At 44.3% G+C, this 15,499-nt stretch overlaps 1 protein-coding gene across 3 annotated transcripts in view; it reads right to left on the bottom strand.

The window, feature by feature from the left end:
* The window catches only part of STK32B (serine/threonine kinase 32B), a 377,989-nt gene that overhangs the window by 25,888 nt on the left and 336,602 nt on the right, over nucleotides 1–15,499 (bottom strand). For all 3 annotated transcript variants that reach the window (XM_029062114.1, XM_029062115.1, XM_029062118.2), the window contains 2 exons: nucleotides 5,005–5,121; nucleotides 1,643–1,768 (listed from right to left, as the gene is read on the bottom strand). In XM_029062114.1, coding sequence (XP_028917947.1) covers nucleotides 1,643–1,768; nucleotides 5,005–5,121 — 243 coding nt within the window. The remainder of the gene's footprint in view (nucleotides 1–1,642; nucleotides 1,769–5,004; nucleotides 5,122–15,499) is intronic.

Raw genomic sequence — 15,499 nt, 5'->3', positions numbered from 1 at the left:
CTATACTATTTTATATATATACATTATATACACTATACTATATAAGTAAATAGTATAGACTGTGTGCTTATTGTCTTTCTTGAGGGACAGACAGATATTAAAGCTTGGCCTAATAATGGGTAGAGGACAGGCCTGGGAGACAGAAGGACCTGGGTTCTAATTCCAGCTCTGTCATTTGTCTGCTGCATGATCTTGGGCAAGTCACAACGCCTCTGTGCCTCAGTTCCCTCATGTATAAAATGGGGATTAAGACTGTAAACCCTATGTAGGACAGGGACTGTGTCCAACCTGATTTGCTTATATCCACCCCAGCGCTTAGTACAGAGCCTGGCACATAGTAAGCACTTAACAGAAGCAGCATGTCATAGTCCTGGACGGGCCTGGGAGTCAGAAGGTCAGGAGTTCTAATCCCAGCTCTGCCGCTTGTCTGCCGTGTGACACTGGGCAAGTAATTTCACTTTTCTGTGCCTCTGTAAAATGGGCATTTGGGGATTGAGACTCCGAGCCCCACGTGGGACAGGGACTATTTGCTTATATCCACCCCAGCACTTAGTACGGTGCCTGGCACAAAGTATTTAACAAATACCGCCATTATTATTATCGTTATAGTCCATGTTGCTCTCCCCTCTCAAGAGACTGAAGTGATTTTGCAAATAGGGGCACAGCTGCAACGAGTAGAAGTTCTATCTGAGGCAGAAAGAGCAGCGCTTTGGTCAGTGAGTGGGTCTTTAACTGGTCTGTGGCTCAAGCAGCCTGAGGTCTCGGGGAAAATTCACCCAAGGATTCCTTGCCCTCTGAGATAGAATTATTATTATCATTATTATAGTAAGTGCTCAATAAATACGATTGAATGAATAATAATTATTAATAATAGTGGTATTTTTTTAAGCTCTTATTATATGTCAAGCACCGTTCTAATTCTTGGGTAGATATGAGGCAATCAAGTCAGATGCAGTCCCTGTCCCACATGGGGCTCACGGTCTTAATCCCCATTTTATAGATGAGGTTACTGGGGCTCAGACAATGATAATCATAATTGTGGCATTTTTTAAGTGCTTACTATGTGCCAGGCAGGGTACTAAGCACTGGGGTGGGTACAAGTAAATCAGGTTGGAAGCAGTCCCTGTTCCACATGGGGCTCACAGTCTCAATCCCCATTTTACGGATGAGGTAAATGAGGCCCAGAGAAGTGAAATAGTGTTGGTATTTTGTTAAGCGCTTACTATGTGCCAAGCACCGTTCTAAGCGCTGGGGGAGATACAGGGTCATCAGGTTGGCCCACGTGAAGCTCCCAGTTAATCCTCATTTGACAGATGAGGTCACTGAGGCCCAGAGAAGTGAAGTGACTTGCCCACAGTCACACGGCTGACAAGTGGCAGAGCCGGGATTCGAACCCATGACCTCTGACTCCCAAGCCCGGGGTCTTTCCACAGAGCCACGCGGCTTCTTGACTCCCCTAAGGTCACAAAGCAGTCACGTAGCACAGTCGGGATTAGAACTCACATTTTCTGACTTCCAGGCCTGGGCTCTTTCCACTAGGCCATAGTGGTATTCCCACGCATGTCTCACATAAGCAGATCGGGCAAGGGGAAACCGCCGAAGAGGGATGGACAATTGTCCAGCGCATGCAATACGGACTCACGTTTGGAACAAAACCAGGAGCCACCGCCTTCCCCAGCACCGCGTCCCAGTTCATGTCCGCTAAGAATGGAGAACTCTGAATGTCCACCAGGCTGGAGAGCCGGCACTCGGGATCCTTGCTGAGGAGCTGCGGCAGAAACAACAAGGCCTTCTAGTTTCCCAGTCTACAAAAATCGGTGTAGTCATTAAGCACCTACTATGTGTCGAGCACTGTGACGAGGGGGTAGACACAGTTCAATCAGGTCAGACACCGGTTCTATCCCAGATGGGGCTCTCAGTCTAAGGGGGAAGGAAAATAGGTTTCCTCATCCCATTTTATGGATGAGGAAACTGAGGGACAGAGACACCGAGTGACTTGCCCATTGTCACAGCTCAAGGAGTGGTGGAGCTGAGGATGGAACTCAAGTTTCTCGACTGCGGGTTCTGTGTTTTTTCAACTAGGCCAAGGTCTTGATAGCGGTATGTTTATTTTCCACACTAAAACATTCACAAGGATAGGTTACTATTGTTTTCTATAACCATTTAACACAGCGCTAAGTTCTGAGGTAGATTCAAGAAAATCAGATCGACCACGGTCCTCGCTGCAAGGGAGGCTCCCAGTCTTAGAAGGGAGGGAAGAATGGGTATTTTATCCCCATTTTACAGATGAGAAAACCGAGGCACAGAGAAATTAAATGGCTTGCATGGGGTCCCACATCAGGCTGGGACTAGAACCCAGGTTTCCTGGTTCTTAGACACTTGCTCTTTCCATCGGGCCAAGGTTTTTCCCCCAAGGAGTTCAGTGTATTTCAGAGCCTTTGATCCTCAGGATTTTCAACCTGAGGTGGGTGTTTTGTTCCTTATTTACCAATGAAGAAACTGAGGCCCAGAGGTTCAGTCAGGTGAGCGAAGCCACACCACATGGCTTAGTGGAGAGAGTCCAGGCCTCGGAGTCGGTAGGTCCTGGGTTCTAGTTCCAGCTCTGCCTCATGTCTGCTGTGTGATGTTGGGCAAGTCACTTCACTTCTCTGTGCCTCAGTTCCCTCATCTGTCATATGGAGATAAAGAGTGTGAACCCCATGTGGGATAGGGACCGTGTCCAATATGGTTCACTTGTAACTACCTCAGTGCTTAGAATAGTGCTTGGCACATAGTAAGTCCTAACAAGTATTATTATTATTATTAATAATAATGGTCTACTTGCTTTCTCAAGTCATAATCTAGACAACTTTCTCAAAAGGTTTCTTGCTACATGTAGTACTTTTCATACAGTAAAAGACATATTTATGATTCTCTGCCAGTCATTAGAGCCCAGGCCTGGGAGTCAGAGGGTCATGGGTTCTAAGCTCGGCTCCATCACTTGCCTGCTGTGTGAGCTTGGGCAAGTCACTTCACTTCTCTGCCTCATCTGTAAAATGAGGATTGAGACTGTGAGTATCACATAGGTCAGGATGATCTAGCCCATTGACCGCTTGCCAGAACCAATACCTCCTCACGGGCACCTCTGCCTTCCTGATTTCCCTCCTGTGCTCCATCACTCTTGGGGTCACTGTGAAGTGCTGGTCAGGGTGAAGAAGGAAGTAGTTGAGTTTTCTACTTTGGACTTATCTCTCAAATAATAGTAATAATAATTGTGGTATCCATTAGTCCCTTGAGATCACCTCCTCCAGGAGGCCCTCCCAGACTGAGCTCCCCTTTCCCTCTGCTTCCCCCTACGCCCCCTCCCCAACCTCTGCTCTTCCCCCTCCCTCTCCCCTCAGCACCGTGCTCATTTGTAAATATTTATTGCCCTATTTATTTTGTTAATAAGGTGTATATCTCCTTGATTCTATTTATCTTGATGATGATGTCTTGTTTTTGCTTTGTTCTATTTTGTTTTGCTGTCTGTCTTGCCCGTTTAGACTGTGAGCCCGTCACTGGGCAGGGATTTTCTCTATCTGTTGCTGAATTGTAAATTCCAAGTGCTTAGTACAGTGCTCTGCACTTAGTAAGCGCTCAATAAATAGTATTCATTCAGTCAATAGTATCTGTCCCACACTGTGGTAAGCGTTGGGGTGGATACAAGCAAATCAGGTCAGACCCAGTCCCTGTCCCATGTGGCGCTCACAGTTTTAATCACCCATTTTCCAGATGAGGATCTTCTGACTCCCAGGTCCATGCTCTATCCACTATGCCATGCTGTCCTCTCTCTTCCTCTTCTCTTCTCTACACTTCTAATGCTCTTCTTGTTCTTTCCCTTCCTTCTATAATCTTCCTGTCCCTTTCATCCCTTTGCTCCCAGGATTCATTTGGACGAGTCACTTCAGCGTCGCTCAGTGGAAAGAGCCCGGTCTTGGGAGTCAGAGGTCATGGGTTTGAATCCCGGCTCGGCCACTTGGCAGCTGTGTGACTGTGGGCAAGTCACTTCGCTTCTCTATGCCTGAGTTACCTCATCTGTAAAATGGGAAACAACTGTGAGCCTCACATGGGACCACCTGATTACCCTGTATCTACCCCAGCATTTAGAACTGTGCTCTGCACATAGTAAGCACTTAACAAATACCAACATTATTATTATTATTACCCCTGTTTCCTCATCTGTAAAATAAGAATTAAGACTGTCAGCCCTCTGTTTACCGTGTCCAACCCTATTAGTTTATATCCACCCCAATGTTTAGAAGAAAGCTTGATGCATAGTTGGTGTTTATAATAACAATAATGTTGGTATTTGTTAAGCGCTTACTGTATGCCAAGCACTGTTCTAATTGCTGGGGTAGATACAAGCGAATCAGGTTGTCCCACGTGGGGCTCACAGTCTTAATCCCCATTTTGCAGATGAGGGAAGTGAGGCACAGAGAAGTTAAGTGACTTGCCCGAAGTCACACAGCTGACAAGTAGCAGAGGTGGGATTAGAAACCATAACCTCTGACTCCCAAGCCTGGGCTCTTTCCACTGAGCCACACTGCTTCTCTATCGATGATATTTATAAAATACCATCATAGTCATGGTCATCAGTTCCCTTTGGTCCCCCTTTCATTAGCATAGTGTGAAGCAGTGAGGCATAGTGGATAGAGCCTGGGTCTGGGAGTCAGAAGGTCGTGTTTCTAATCCCAGCTCTGCCACTTGTCTGCTGTGTGACCTTGGACAAGTCACTTCACTTCTCTGTGCCTCAGTTCCCTCATTTGTAAAATAGGGAATGAGATTGTGAGCCCCAGGTGGGACAGAGACTGTGTCCAACCTGATTTTCTTGTATTCATCCCAGTGCTTAGTACAGGGCTTAAGAAGTGTCACGATTATAATTAGTAGTTGCGGCAGGGTCTAAGGATTTCCCACCCCTCACCCTCAGGGAGGATCCCTGGGGCTCGGATTTCTGAACACTGGGCTCCAGTGAGACTGTCCCCTCACCTTTTTCAGCAAGGCCACCATCCCCTTACACCACGCCGACGAGTAATGAACTCGCTCCACCTTGAACATGTTGAGGACCTCGTCGATTGGGGTCGCCGAATGGATTTCATAAGGTCTCTGCAACCGACGGACACAGGAAACAGGTCAGTCCAAACCAAGTTCTCAGGCAACCAACTCAAACACCGCCTCCCATCCTCAACTCGTTTTGTGTTCTTTTCCCCCAAAAGGGTAGCACTTTAAATGCTGACACTAAACATGAAAATTAAACTTCAAGGTGTGGGGTCAAATCATTGTCAAGGCTACAACTTTTCAACCTCTTGGTGGAATAGTCGAACAGGTGACATTTATTGATCATCTACTGAGGGCAGTGTACTATACTAAAGTGAATTCACAGAAGCTCACGTTAGGTTTCCTGTCTGCAACATCATTACGCTATAATGGGGAGAGGGAAAAAAAATAATTTTACACTGTAGACTGTAATCCCCTTGTGAGAAGGGAATGTGTCTACCAACTCTGTACCCTCCCAAGCACTTAGTCCAGTGTTCTGCATATAGTATGCACACAATAAATATAATTGATTAATTGATTATAGACAGCTTACATCTCTATGTATTGCAGCTGGGTTTAAAATAAGGAGTATCTCTACTTCTGCTAAGTACAATATAACAATAAATAGTGACATTCCCTTCTCTTCTCTATGATGACAGATATATTGTACCTATTACACATTACATCACATTGTATGTATAATGATGTGATGCATAATAGATATATAGTATCTATCACATATATTACATAATATACATAATGTGATGTATAATAGATATGTAATATCTATTTTATATTATATACAGTGTAATATATAGTATTATATATGCTTTATGTAATATAATACATGTAATAGATATTGTATACATATTACCTAACACAAAGCCAAACAGCCCCGATCAATCAATTGTTTGATGGCACTTACTGAGCACCTGCCATGTGCAGAACACTGTGCTTGGGAGAGTACAATACAACAGAGTTGGTAGACAGTTCCCACAAGAAAACTACAGTCTAGAGGGGAAATCAGACATTAAAATAAATTACAAATAGAGGAAATGGCAGAGTGAAAGGATAAGGACATAAGTGCTGTGGGGCTGGAAGGGAGTGAGCATCACATAGGTCAGGATGGTCCATTCCACTGACACCTTTTGCCAAAAGAACTACTTCCACATGATATACCTGGCACATAAAAAGCACATAACAAATACCACACACACACAAAAACTCTTCTAAAGCAAGGATGGCGTTTTCTAGCTCTCTTGTACTTGTTCAAGGGCTTAGTACAGTGCTCTCTACATAGAGTAAGCGCTCAATAAATTCTAGTGATCGACTGGTATTCTTTCTTCACCTGCCATCGTCCTCCTCTACTTGTTGTGCCCGGGATGGTGAATGACCAGTCCACTTTTCAAACAAAGAAATTCTAAAATAATAAGCCCACAAGTGCCAAGATTCTTCACAATCCTGATAGCAATTCTTTTCCTGTCATACTTAACGCAGAGGGACACAAGGGGAGAGATGTGCAATTTTATCTGCTTGAATGATCCAAATTGTCTGTCTTCACTAAAGCCTAAAGTTGGACATCGTCAAATTGCTTATTTGTTCAGAACTCTGAGAGGCTGCTTTTTGGGACCGTTTATCTCCAAGGATTTGTGTGCATTTGAACATCACAGTGGGTTTGGTAAAAAAAAAAAATCATTCATTCAATCATTTTTTTGAGTATTTACCATGTGCAAAGCACTGTTCTAAGAGCTTGGGAGAGCTTGGGCATGAACAGACACATTCCTGCCCACAAACAAGCTCACAGTCTAAAGGGTCGTAATTGAGATATTGTATTAAAAAGACAATTCTAGTGATCTGGTCCAAATTGTGTATGACCAATGTATTTCTCAGGTAAGCCAATGATTCTAATTAGTGCGGTATGGTAATAACCATCACCCCCTGCCAATGGACAGTGGTGATGTGAAGAAGCAATTTTCAAAGAAAATATGTCACTTTGTTTTCTGAATTCTGTCTGGAACACAGTGGTTTCTGGCGGCTTCTTGCAGGTTGTTTGTTGCCTTCTAGCAAAAGGAAGACTTCACGGAGTTCTGAAAACAACTATTGCTCAAGGTTGCCAGGATGCATATTGGATAGAACACAGTTCTGGGAGTCAGAAGGACCTGGGTTCTAATCCTGACTCTGCCACTGTGGGATCTTGGGCAAGTTTCTTCAATTTTCTGTGATTCAGTTACCACATTGGTAAAATGGGGATTTAAATTGTGAGCCTCAGGTAGGACTCTGCATCCAACCTGATTAACTTTTATCCAGAGCTTAGAACAGTCCTTGGCACATAGTAAGTGCTCAACAAGTGCTGTTATTATTATTATTATTACTATGCAGAGCTGCAAACTTCCAGGGTCCAGAAATCCAAATGGTCGCTCTTCCCTGTTATGACCAGCAAATGGGGATTCTCCCTTCTCAGATGATCTCATTTTAGTCTTTTTCTCCCCTCTGCTTTCTCGTGCACTATGCATTCAATTTCATAAAAGGACCTCGTCTCATCAGATTAGAAATGCACCTTGTCCAAAAGTGAATCCGATTATTTGCAGAAGCTTCAAAGAGCAGAAGAATGAATGGTTTGTTTATTGGCCTGCTTCAGGTAAAATGGCTATTCAATTTTCTTGACTTCACTCCCCCATGGACTATAAACCCCATGTGGTATAGTGACTGTATCCGCTCTGAGTATTTTGTCTCTACCCAAATACTTTGCATGGTGTTAGGCACAAAGTAAGTGCTTAACAGATTTCACAGTTATTATTATTATTATTATTATTATTGATAATGGCATAGTGGATAGTGGCATAGTGGATTGAGGAAGGGCCTGGGAGTCAGAAAGTCATGGGTTCTAATCCCAGATCCGCTACGTCTGCTTTGTGACATAGGGAAAGCCACTTAACTTCTCTATGCCTCAGTGACTTCATCTGTCGAATGGGGATGAAGACTGTGAGCCTCACCTAGGACAACCTGATTACCTTGTATCTCCCCCAACACTTAGAACAGTGCTTGGCACATAGTAAGCACTTAGCAAATACCAATGTTATTATTATTATTATTATCATCATCATGTCACATTAAGGACCCAGGGTTCAGTGTCCAAATTGAGGGAGGAAAACATGACTGAAATGTAATTAATGTATTCTTTTCCACAAGACCATAACATTTCAATTTAAGGCATGAGATGTTTAGTCCTATTCAGATGTTGAACAAAGGTAGAAAATGGTGGAATCAGTGCTGGAAGGTCTTAATACAGGAAATCATTCATTCATTCAATAGTATTTATTGAGCGCTTACTATGTGCAGAGCACTGTACTAAGCGCTTGGAATGAACAAGTCGGCAACAGATTGGGATTATCCACTATCCAGCCTCTTTGCTTTTTTGTTTTGTTTTTATTCTTTTGACTTCTGCTGAGCCCTGAATGGAGTTGAGATGATCTAGAATCACCACATAGTATGGATCTGGTTTTTCTTTTTCATAAAATGGTATTTGTTAAAAGCTTACTATGTGCCAGTCACTATACTAAGCACTGGGGTAGATGCAAGCTAATCAGGGTGGGCACAGTCCCTGTCCCACATTGGGCTCAGAGTCTTAATCCCCATTTTACAGTTGGGGGAACTAAAGCCGAGAAGTAAAGCAGTTGCCCAAGGTCACCAAGCAGACTGGTGGTGGAGCTGGAATTAGAACCCAGGTCCTGCTTTAAATTCAGGTAGCTCGATGAGGATCACCAGCTGAAGTTTGTCCTTCCCAGCCCACAGTTTCCTCATTAGAGTCAAGCTGTCACTTCTGCTCATCCCAAGTTCTCCTTAATTCTCTCTTTAATACTCCCAACCTCAAGAGAAATTTAGACACTATTAGTAAAACAGAAAAATCTGCAGATAATAATGATAACTGTGGTATTCATTAAGTGCTTCCTGAGAGCCAACTACTTTACAAAACAGAGGTGAGAGAAGATGCACAGGTGGAAATTAAGTACAGTCCCTGCCTGTCACGGGGCTCACAATCTCAAAGTTTAAGTGGGGAGGGAATGGAGAAGCCGTGTGGCCTAGTGGAAATGGTGCAGACCTGGGAGTCAGAGGACCTGGGTTCTAATTCTGGCTCTGCCACTTGTCTGCTGTGTGACCTTGGGCAAATCACTTCACTTCTATGAGCCTCAGTTCCCTCATCTGCAAAATGGGGGATTCAATCCCTGTTCTCTTTCCTACTTACACTGTGAGGCTCTTGAGGGACCTAATGATCTTTTACCTATCCCACTGTCCAGTGTAGTACTTGGCATAGAGTAAGCACTCTAGACTTTAAGCTCATTGTGGGCAGGGAATGTATCTATTTTGTTGCAGTGTGACTTAGTGGAAAGACCAGGGGCTTGGGAGTCAGAAGACATGGGTACTAATCCCAGCTCCACCACTTGTCTGCTGTGTGACCTTGGGCAAGCCACTTAACTTCTCTGAGCCTCAGTTATCTCATCCATAAAATAGGGATTAAGACTGTGAGCTCCACATGGGACAACCTGATTACCTTGTACCTACCGCAGAGCTTAGAACAGTGCTTGGCACATAGTAAGTGCTTAACCAATACCATGATTATTATCATTATTATACTCTCTTCAGCACAAAGCACACTGATCTGCACACAGTAAGCACTCAGTAAATACGAATGAATGAATGAATGAATGAATGAATGAATGAAAGTGCAGAACAGATAGTATTATTATTACTATTAGGCATGTAAGGATTGATGAAACGCTAAAACACAATCAAATAGACAAAACGGACTCCAAGTCTCAGTGGCGATGGAGGAGCCTGAGAACAGTTGGGACCCAGTGGGGAGTGGGAATCCTGAGTAACGTGGCCCCATGAGATCAGTGTTCAGCAGACCAGACCCACCGCCGGCCCGAGGGACTTCTGAGAATGGGTCCAAGGCCTGCTACCATCCCGGCCCGGCCTGCACCACACCGGCAGCCGAGACACTTTCGGGCTTCAGTTGGGGGCAGGGGCAGGAAATGCGGTGGGGCTGGCTGGGAATCAACCCACGGTTTGGAGAAAAGTCACTCAGCTCCTATTCTCAATGCCACTGTAATGGAATAAGAAAGATGCACTTGAAAACTGTATTTTTTCAAGAAAAGTGACATGTGCATTGATGGCATAAAGAGTCAAGCAAGCAGAGCAGTTTGGGTGGGAGGGCAGATGAGGACAGTGGGGTTCCGGAGCTTTTCCCCATCTCACAAGTGGTTGGTGTGTTATCGGACGTTTATGATGGAGACAGAGGGGCTGGGAAAAGGTAACAATTGGTGGGAGGGAGAGATGGATGAATCGAAAAGAGTTCTGCTTCTTAGTTGCAAACACTCCAAATGCCTCACACCGCCCAAGCGAGGCTCATCTTTTCATCTGGACAGAATTCATGGGGAAAACAAATTTCAACCATTCCCCAACTGTGGCAATTCCCCTGCATTTTTAGTGGCCAAAACAAATTTTCCCTCTTCCAACAATATTTCTTACCTCATTTTTTAATAATGTTGGTATTTGTTAAGCATTTACTATGTGCAGAGCACTGTTCTAAGCGCTGGGGTAGATACAGGGTAATCAGGTTGTCCCACGTGAGACTCACAGTTAATCCCCATTTTACAGATGAGGTAACTGAGGCACAGAGAAGTTGTGACTTGCCCACAGTCACACAGCTGACAAGCGGCAGAGCTGGGATACGAACCCATGATCTCTGACTCCCATGCCTGGGATCTTTCCACTGAGCCATGCTGCTTCTCTGGTTTTGACACTTTATCTTTAATGCTGCCTCTTCCAAATGGAAAAGAACATGGAACATGAGTAATTTCAAATAATCAGTCATCTTTATTAATAATTATGGTATTTGTTAAGCACTTACTGTGTTCCAAACACTGTTCTAAGAACTGAGGTAGTTACAAGTAAATCAGGTTGGACACAGTCCCTGTCTCACATAGAGTTCACCATCTTAATCCCCATTTTACAGATGAGGGAACTGAGGCCAGAGAAGTTGTGATATGCCTAAGGTCACACAGCAGACATTTAGTACAGCTGGAGATAGAACCCAGGTCCTTCTGACTCCAGCCTCATGCTAAGAAATGCTGTTTTGTGCAAAGCACTGTACTATGTAATAATAATAATAATAATGATGGTATTTATTAAGCACTTACTATGTGCCAAGCACTGTTCTAAGCACTGGGGTAGATACAAGGTAATAAGGGTGTCCTACGTAGGGCTCACAGTCTTAATCCTCATTATATAGAGGAGATAACTGAGGCACAGAGAAGTTAAGTGACTTGTCCAAAGTCACACAGCGACAAGTGGCAGCGTGGGGATTAGAACCCAAGACCTCTGACTCCCAAGCCTGTGCTCTTTCCACCAAACCATGCTGCTTCCCCGTACTTGGGAGAGAGTACAGTACAACAATATGACAGAGTTGGTAGACACGATTCCCTGCCCACAATGAGCTTCCAGTCTAGAGGGGGAGACAGACAACAATATAAAGAAATGCATTTCGGATATGGACATAAGTTCTGTGGGGCTGAGGGAGGAGTGGATAAAGGGAGCAAATGCAAGTTCCAGGACGTTAAAGGAGGGAGGGGAAGAGGAAATGAGGGTTTAGTCAGGGAAGGCCTTTTGGAGGAGATGTTCCTTCAGTAATAAGGCTTTAAAGTTGGGGGAGAGTCACTGTCGGTTATGAGGAGGGAAGACATTCCCGGCCAGAGGTAGGACGTGGGCGAGATAGAGGAGATTGAGTTACAGTGCAGAAGGTTGACATTAGAAGAGGGAGGTGTGGGGGATGGCTTGTAGTAAAATTTGGATTGTACGGAGAAAATAGGTTAGTGTGCAGGCCTAAGGTGAGGGTCTCTGGGTCGAGGAATCTCGTCACTCCCACGTCCCTGCTCGCTCCCTAGGAAGATCCATGGATATCCAAAGGATCCAGAGCATGACTCTGAGAGGCTCAGTCCAATCCCAGGAGAACAACGTGGGGTCCAGATGACGACGGATGTTGAAGGACGGATCTGGCCACCCTTCAGCCCTCTGTCAAGACAAAGCCGCTTTAAAAGTGCGTTTTAAAACCCTATCCTAGTCTGAATCCTGAGTAAAGCTGGGCTCTGGGGTCCGCTCGGGGACCCCTGGGGGGCACCGGGGGTGGACACTTGGACACCTAGCAGCTTTTCTGAGAAGCAGTGTGCTTTAATGCGGGCAATCACTTTGCCCCCTCCTGCCTCAACTCACTGCTCTCCTACTACCACCCAGCTCGCACATTTCACTCTTCTAATTGCATTTTCCAAGCTCTTAGTACAGTGCTCTGCACACGGTAAGCGCTCAATAAATTTGATTGAACCAATGAATGAATAATGCCAACCTTCTACTGTACCTCCATCTCATCTATTTCGCCGCTGTCCTCTCACCCACGTCTTGCCTCTGGCCTGGAACACCCCCCTCGCCCCCCGCCTCCCATGTCGGACAGACAATAGAGCCTGGGCTTCGGAGTCGGAGGTCATGAGTTCGAATCCCGGCTCCGCCACTTGTCAGCTGTGTGACTGTGGGCAAGTCACTTAACTTCTCTTTGCCTCAGTTCCCTCATCTGTAAAATGGGGATTAAGACTGTGAACCCCACGTGGGACAACCTGATTCCCTTGTGTCTACTCCAGCGCTTAGAACAGTGCTTGGCACATAGTAAGCACTTAATAAATACCAACATTATGAATTACTTTCTCTCCTCCTTCAAAGCGTTATTGAAGGCACATCTCCTCCAGGAGGCTTTCCTTGATTACACCCTCCTTTCTACTTCTCCCATTCCCTACTGTGTCACCCGACTTGCTCCCTTAAGCAGTGTGGCTCTATGGAAAGAGAGGTTTGGGGTCAGAGGTCATGGGTTCTAATCCTGATTCCACCCCTTTTCAGCTGTGTGACTTTGGACTAGTCCCTTAATAATAATAATAATAGTGGTATTTGTTATGCACTTACTAAGTGCCAAGCACTGTTCTAAGCACAGGGATAGATACAAGGTAACCAGGGTGTCCCACTTGGGGCTCACAGTCGTAAACCCCATTTTACAGATGAGGTAACAGAGGCACAGAGAAGTTAAGTGACTTGTCCCAAGTCACACAGCTGATAAGTGGCAGAGCTGGGATTAGAACTCATGACCTCTGGCTCCCAAGCCCGTGCTCTTTCCACTAAGCAACACTGCTCTGTGCCTCATTTCCCTCATCTGTAAAATGGGGGTTAAGACTGTGAGCCCCATGTGGGACAACCTGATTACTTTGTATTTCTCCCCTTCCTACCTCCAGCACTTAGAACAGTGCTTGGCACATAGTAAGCGTTTAACAAATACCATCACTGTTATCCCCCTCCCAGCCCCACAGTTCTTATGTTCATATCTATCATTTATTTAGTCATATTAATTTATATCTCCCCCTCTAGACTGTATGCTTGTTGTGGGCAGGGATTGTGTCCCTTTATTGTTATATTGTACTCTCCCAAGTGCTTAGTGCAGTGCTTTGCACACAGTAAGCATTCAATAAACGATTGATTTAATAAATGAATGAATGGAGTTAAAGCTGAAATCGGAGCCGGGAGACCTGGTTCCTAATCCTGGCTTTCTCACTTGTTTGCTGTGTGCTCTTGGGCAAGTCACTTAACCTCTCTGTGCCTCTGTGTGAAATGGGGATTGAATGCCTGTTTTCCCTCATTCATAGACTGCAAACTCCATGTGGGAGAGGGATTGTGTCCAATTTGATTTTCTCTACCTGCCCCAGTGCTCACTATAGTGTTTAGCACATAGTAAATGATTAGCAAATAGCATTTTTAAAAAATCTATTACCGAGGTTTAACTGTAAGCTAGTTGTGGGCAGGGAGGGTGTCTAGCAACTCGGTTGTTCTGTACTCTCCCAAGGCCTTAGAACGTTGCCCTTCACACAGTAAGTGCTCATTGATTGATAAATTGACCAGCAGATGCGGTCATCACATATTCTAGAAGGTTCTTTGTCTAGCCATATCCTTCTGGAAGGAAAATAATTTAGTCTGTGACTAAAAATTAAAGGTGGAACAGGGATTGGGACCAACCTTATTTGCTTGTATCCACCCCAGGCCTTAGTGCAGTGCTCTGCATATAGGAAGCACTCAATAAATTTGATTGATTAACAAATACCACAATTGTTAATATTAATTATTAAAGATCAAATCGGGACAAGATCATCCAATTCTAAAGGCACCGACAGATCTCAGTTTCATCCCCAGTTTTTAGGCTGAACAAAAGCCAGTTCCAAGTGACTCCAAATGATCGGGTCAAAGGCATTTGGAAAAGTAGATATAATAATGATGGAATTTGTTAAGCACTTACTACGTGCCAGGCACTGTACTAAGTGTTGGAGTGGATTCAAGCAAATCAAGTCCTACATAGTCCTATAAGGCATCTGAAACAACACCCTTCGAGAGAATAAAACATTAAACCACAGACACCCAAAGCAACTGCCCTGAAACTGATTTTGTTTGGTTTTTTTTTTTTATGGAATTCATTAAGGCTTACTCTGTGCCAGGCATTGGACTTGGGTAGATACAAGGTTGAACACAGTCCATGTTCCACGTGGGGCTCACGGTCTTAGTCCCCATTTTAAAGATGAGGAAACTGAGGTACAGAGAAATTAAGTGACTTTTCCAAGGTCACACATATGACAAGGGGAGGGGCTCTGATTAGAGCCCAGGTCCTTCTGACTCTGGGGCCAGGGGTCTGTCCACTAGACCACTCTGATTCTCTCTGAGAAAAAAAATATTTACCAATGCATAATTCTCACCCCTGAATTTGGAATAATGTGGAATAGACTTTCTGCCTTTAACGGGGAAATTCAATCAGGCTCCTAGCTTATTCATATACTTGATTAGATGAGTATCCAGTGTGCTAGCAGAATGGAATACACTAAGTCTCAGGCAACAGTGGAATATTACATCGCTTGTCTGGGAGTACTGATCAGTGGAGCAAAAAATACCATAAAACTCTCTCTTTTGAAATGAATTCTGTTCCTCCTAGAAAATTTCTGAATAAATGTTTTCTCTTTTTCCTCCAAACACCATGCAAACATTTTTCATCTTCCCTTCCCCATTAGTGTGTAAGCTCCTTGTGGGCGGAAATTGCCTATACCTTCTCTTCCATATTCTGCTCTCCCAAGTGCCTAGTACAGAGTTCTGCACACAGTAGGTGTTCAATAAATATTGTGGATTGATCAACTGATGTCCTGTGCTTCTGTGGTTCCTTTCCAGTCACTTTGTATGGTGCATTGCTCTCATTAGAGGCTCAATAAATACCAATTTTCAGTTTCCTGCTCCTATTATCATATAAGTTGCCTTTATATCAGAGCTTATAATGGAATGATCACCCCCATCCATGATCAACTCTGGGAAAAACCATGGTGCA

This window comes from Ornithorhynchus anatinus, chromosome 4 (genome assembly GCF_004115215.2).
Source record: "Ornithorhynchus anatinus isolate Pmale09 chromosome 4, mOrnAna1.pri.v4, whole genome shotgun sequence".
Lineage (NCBI taxonomy): Eukaryota > Metazoa > Chordata > Mammalia > Monotremata > Ornithorhynchidae > Ornithorhynchus > Ornithorhynchus anatinus.
The sequence above is the reverse complement of the archived record's forward strand: the minus strand, read 5'-3'. Positions and strand labels throughout refer to the sequence as shown.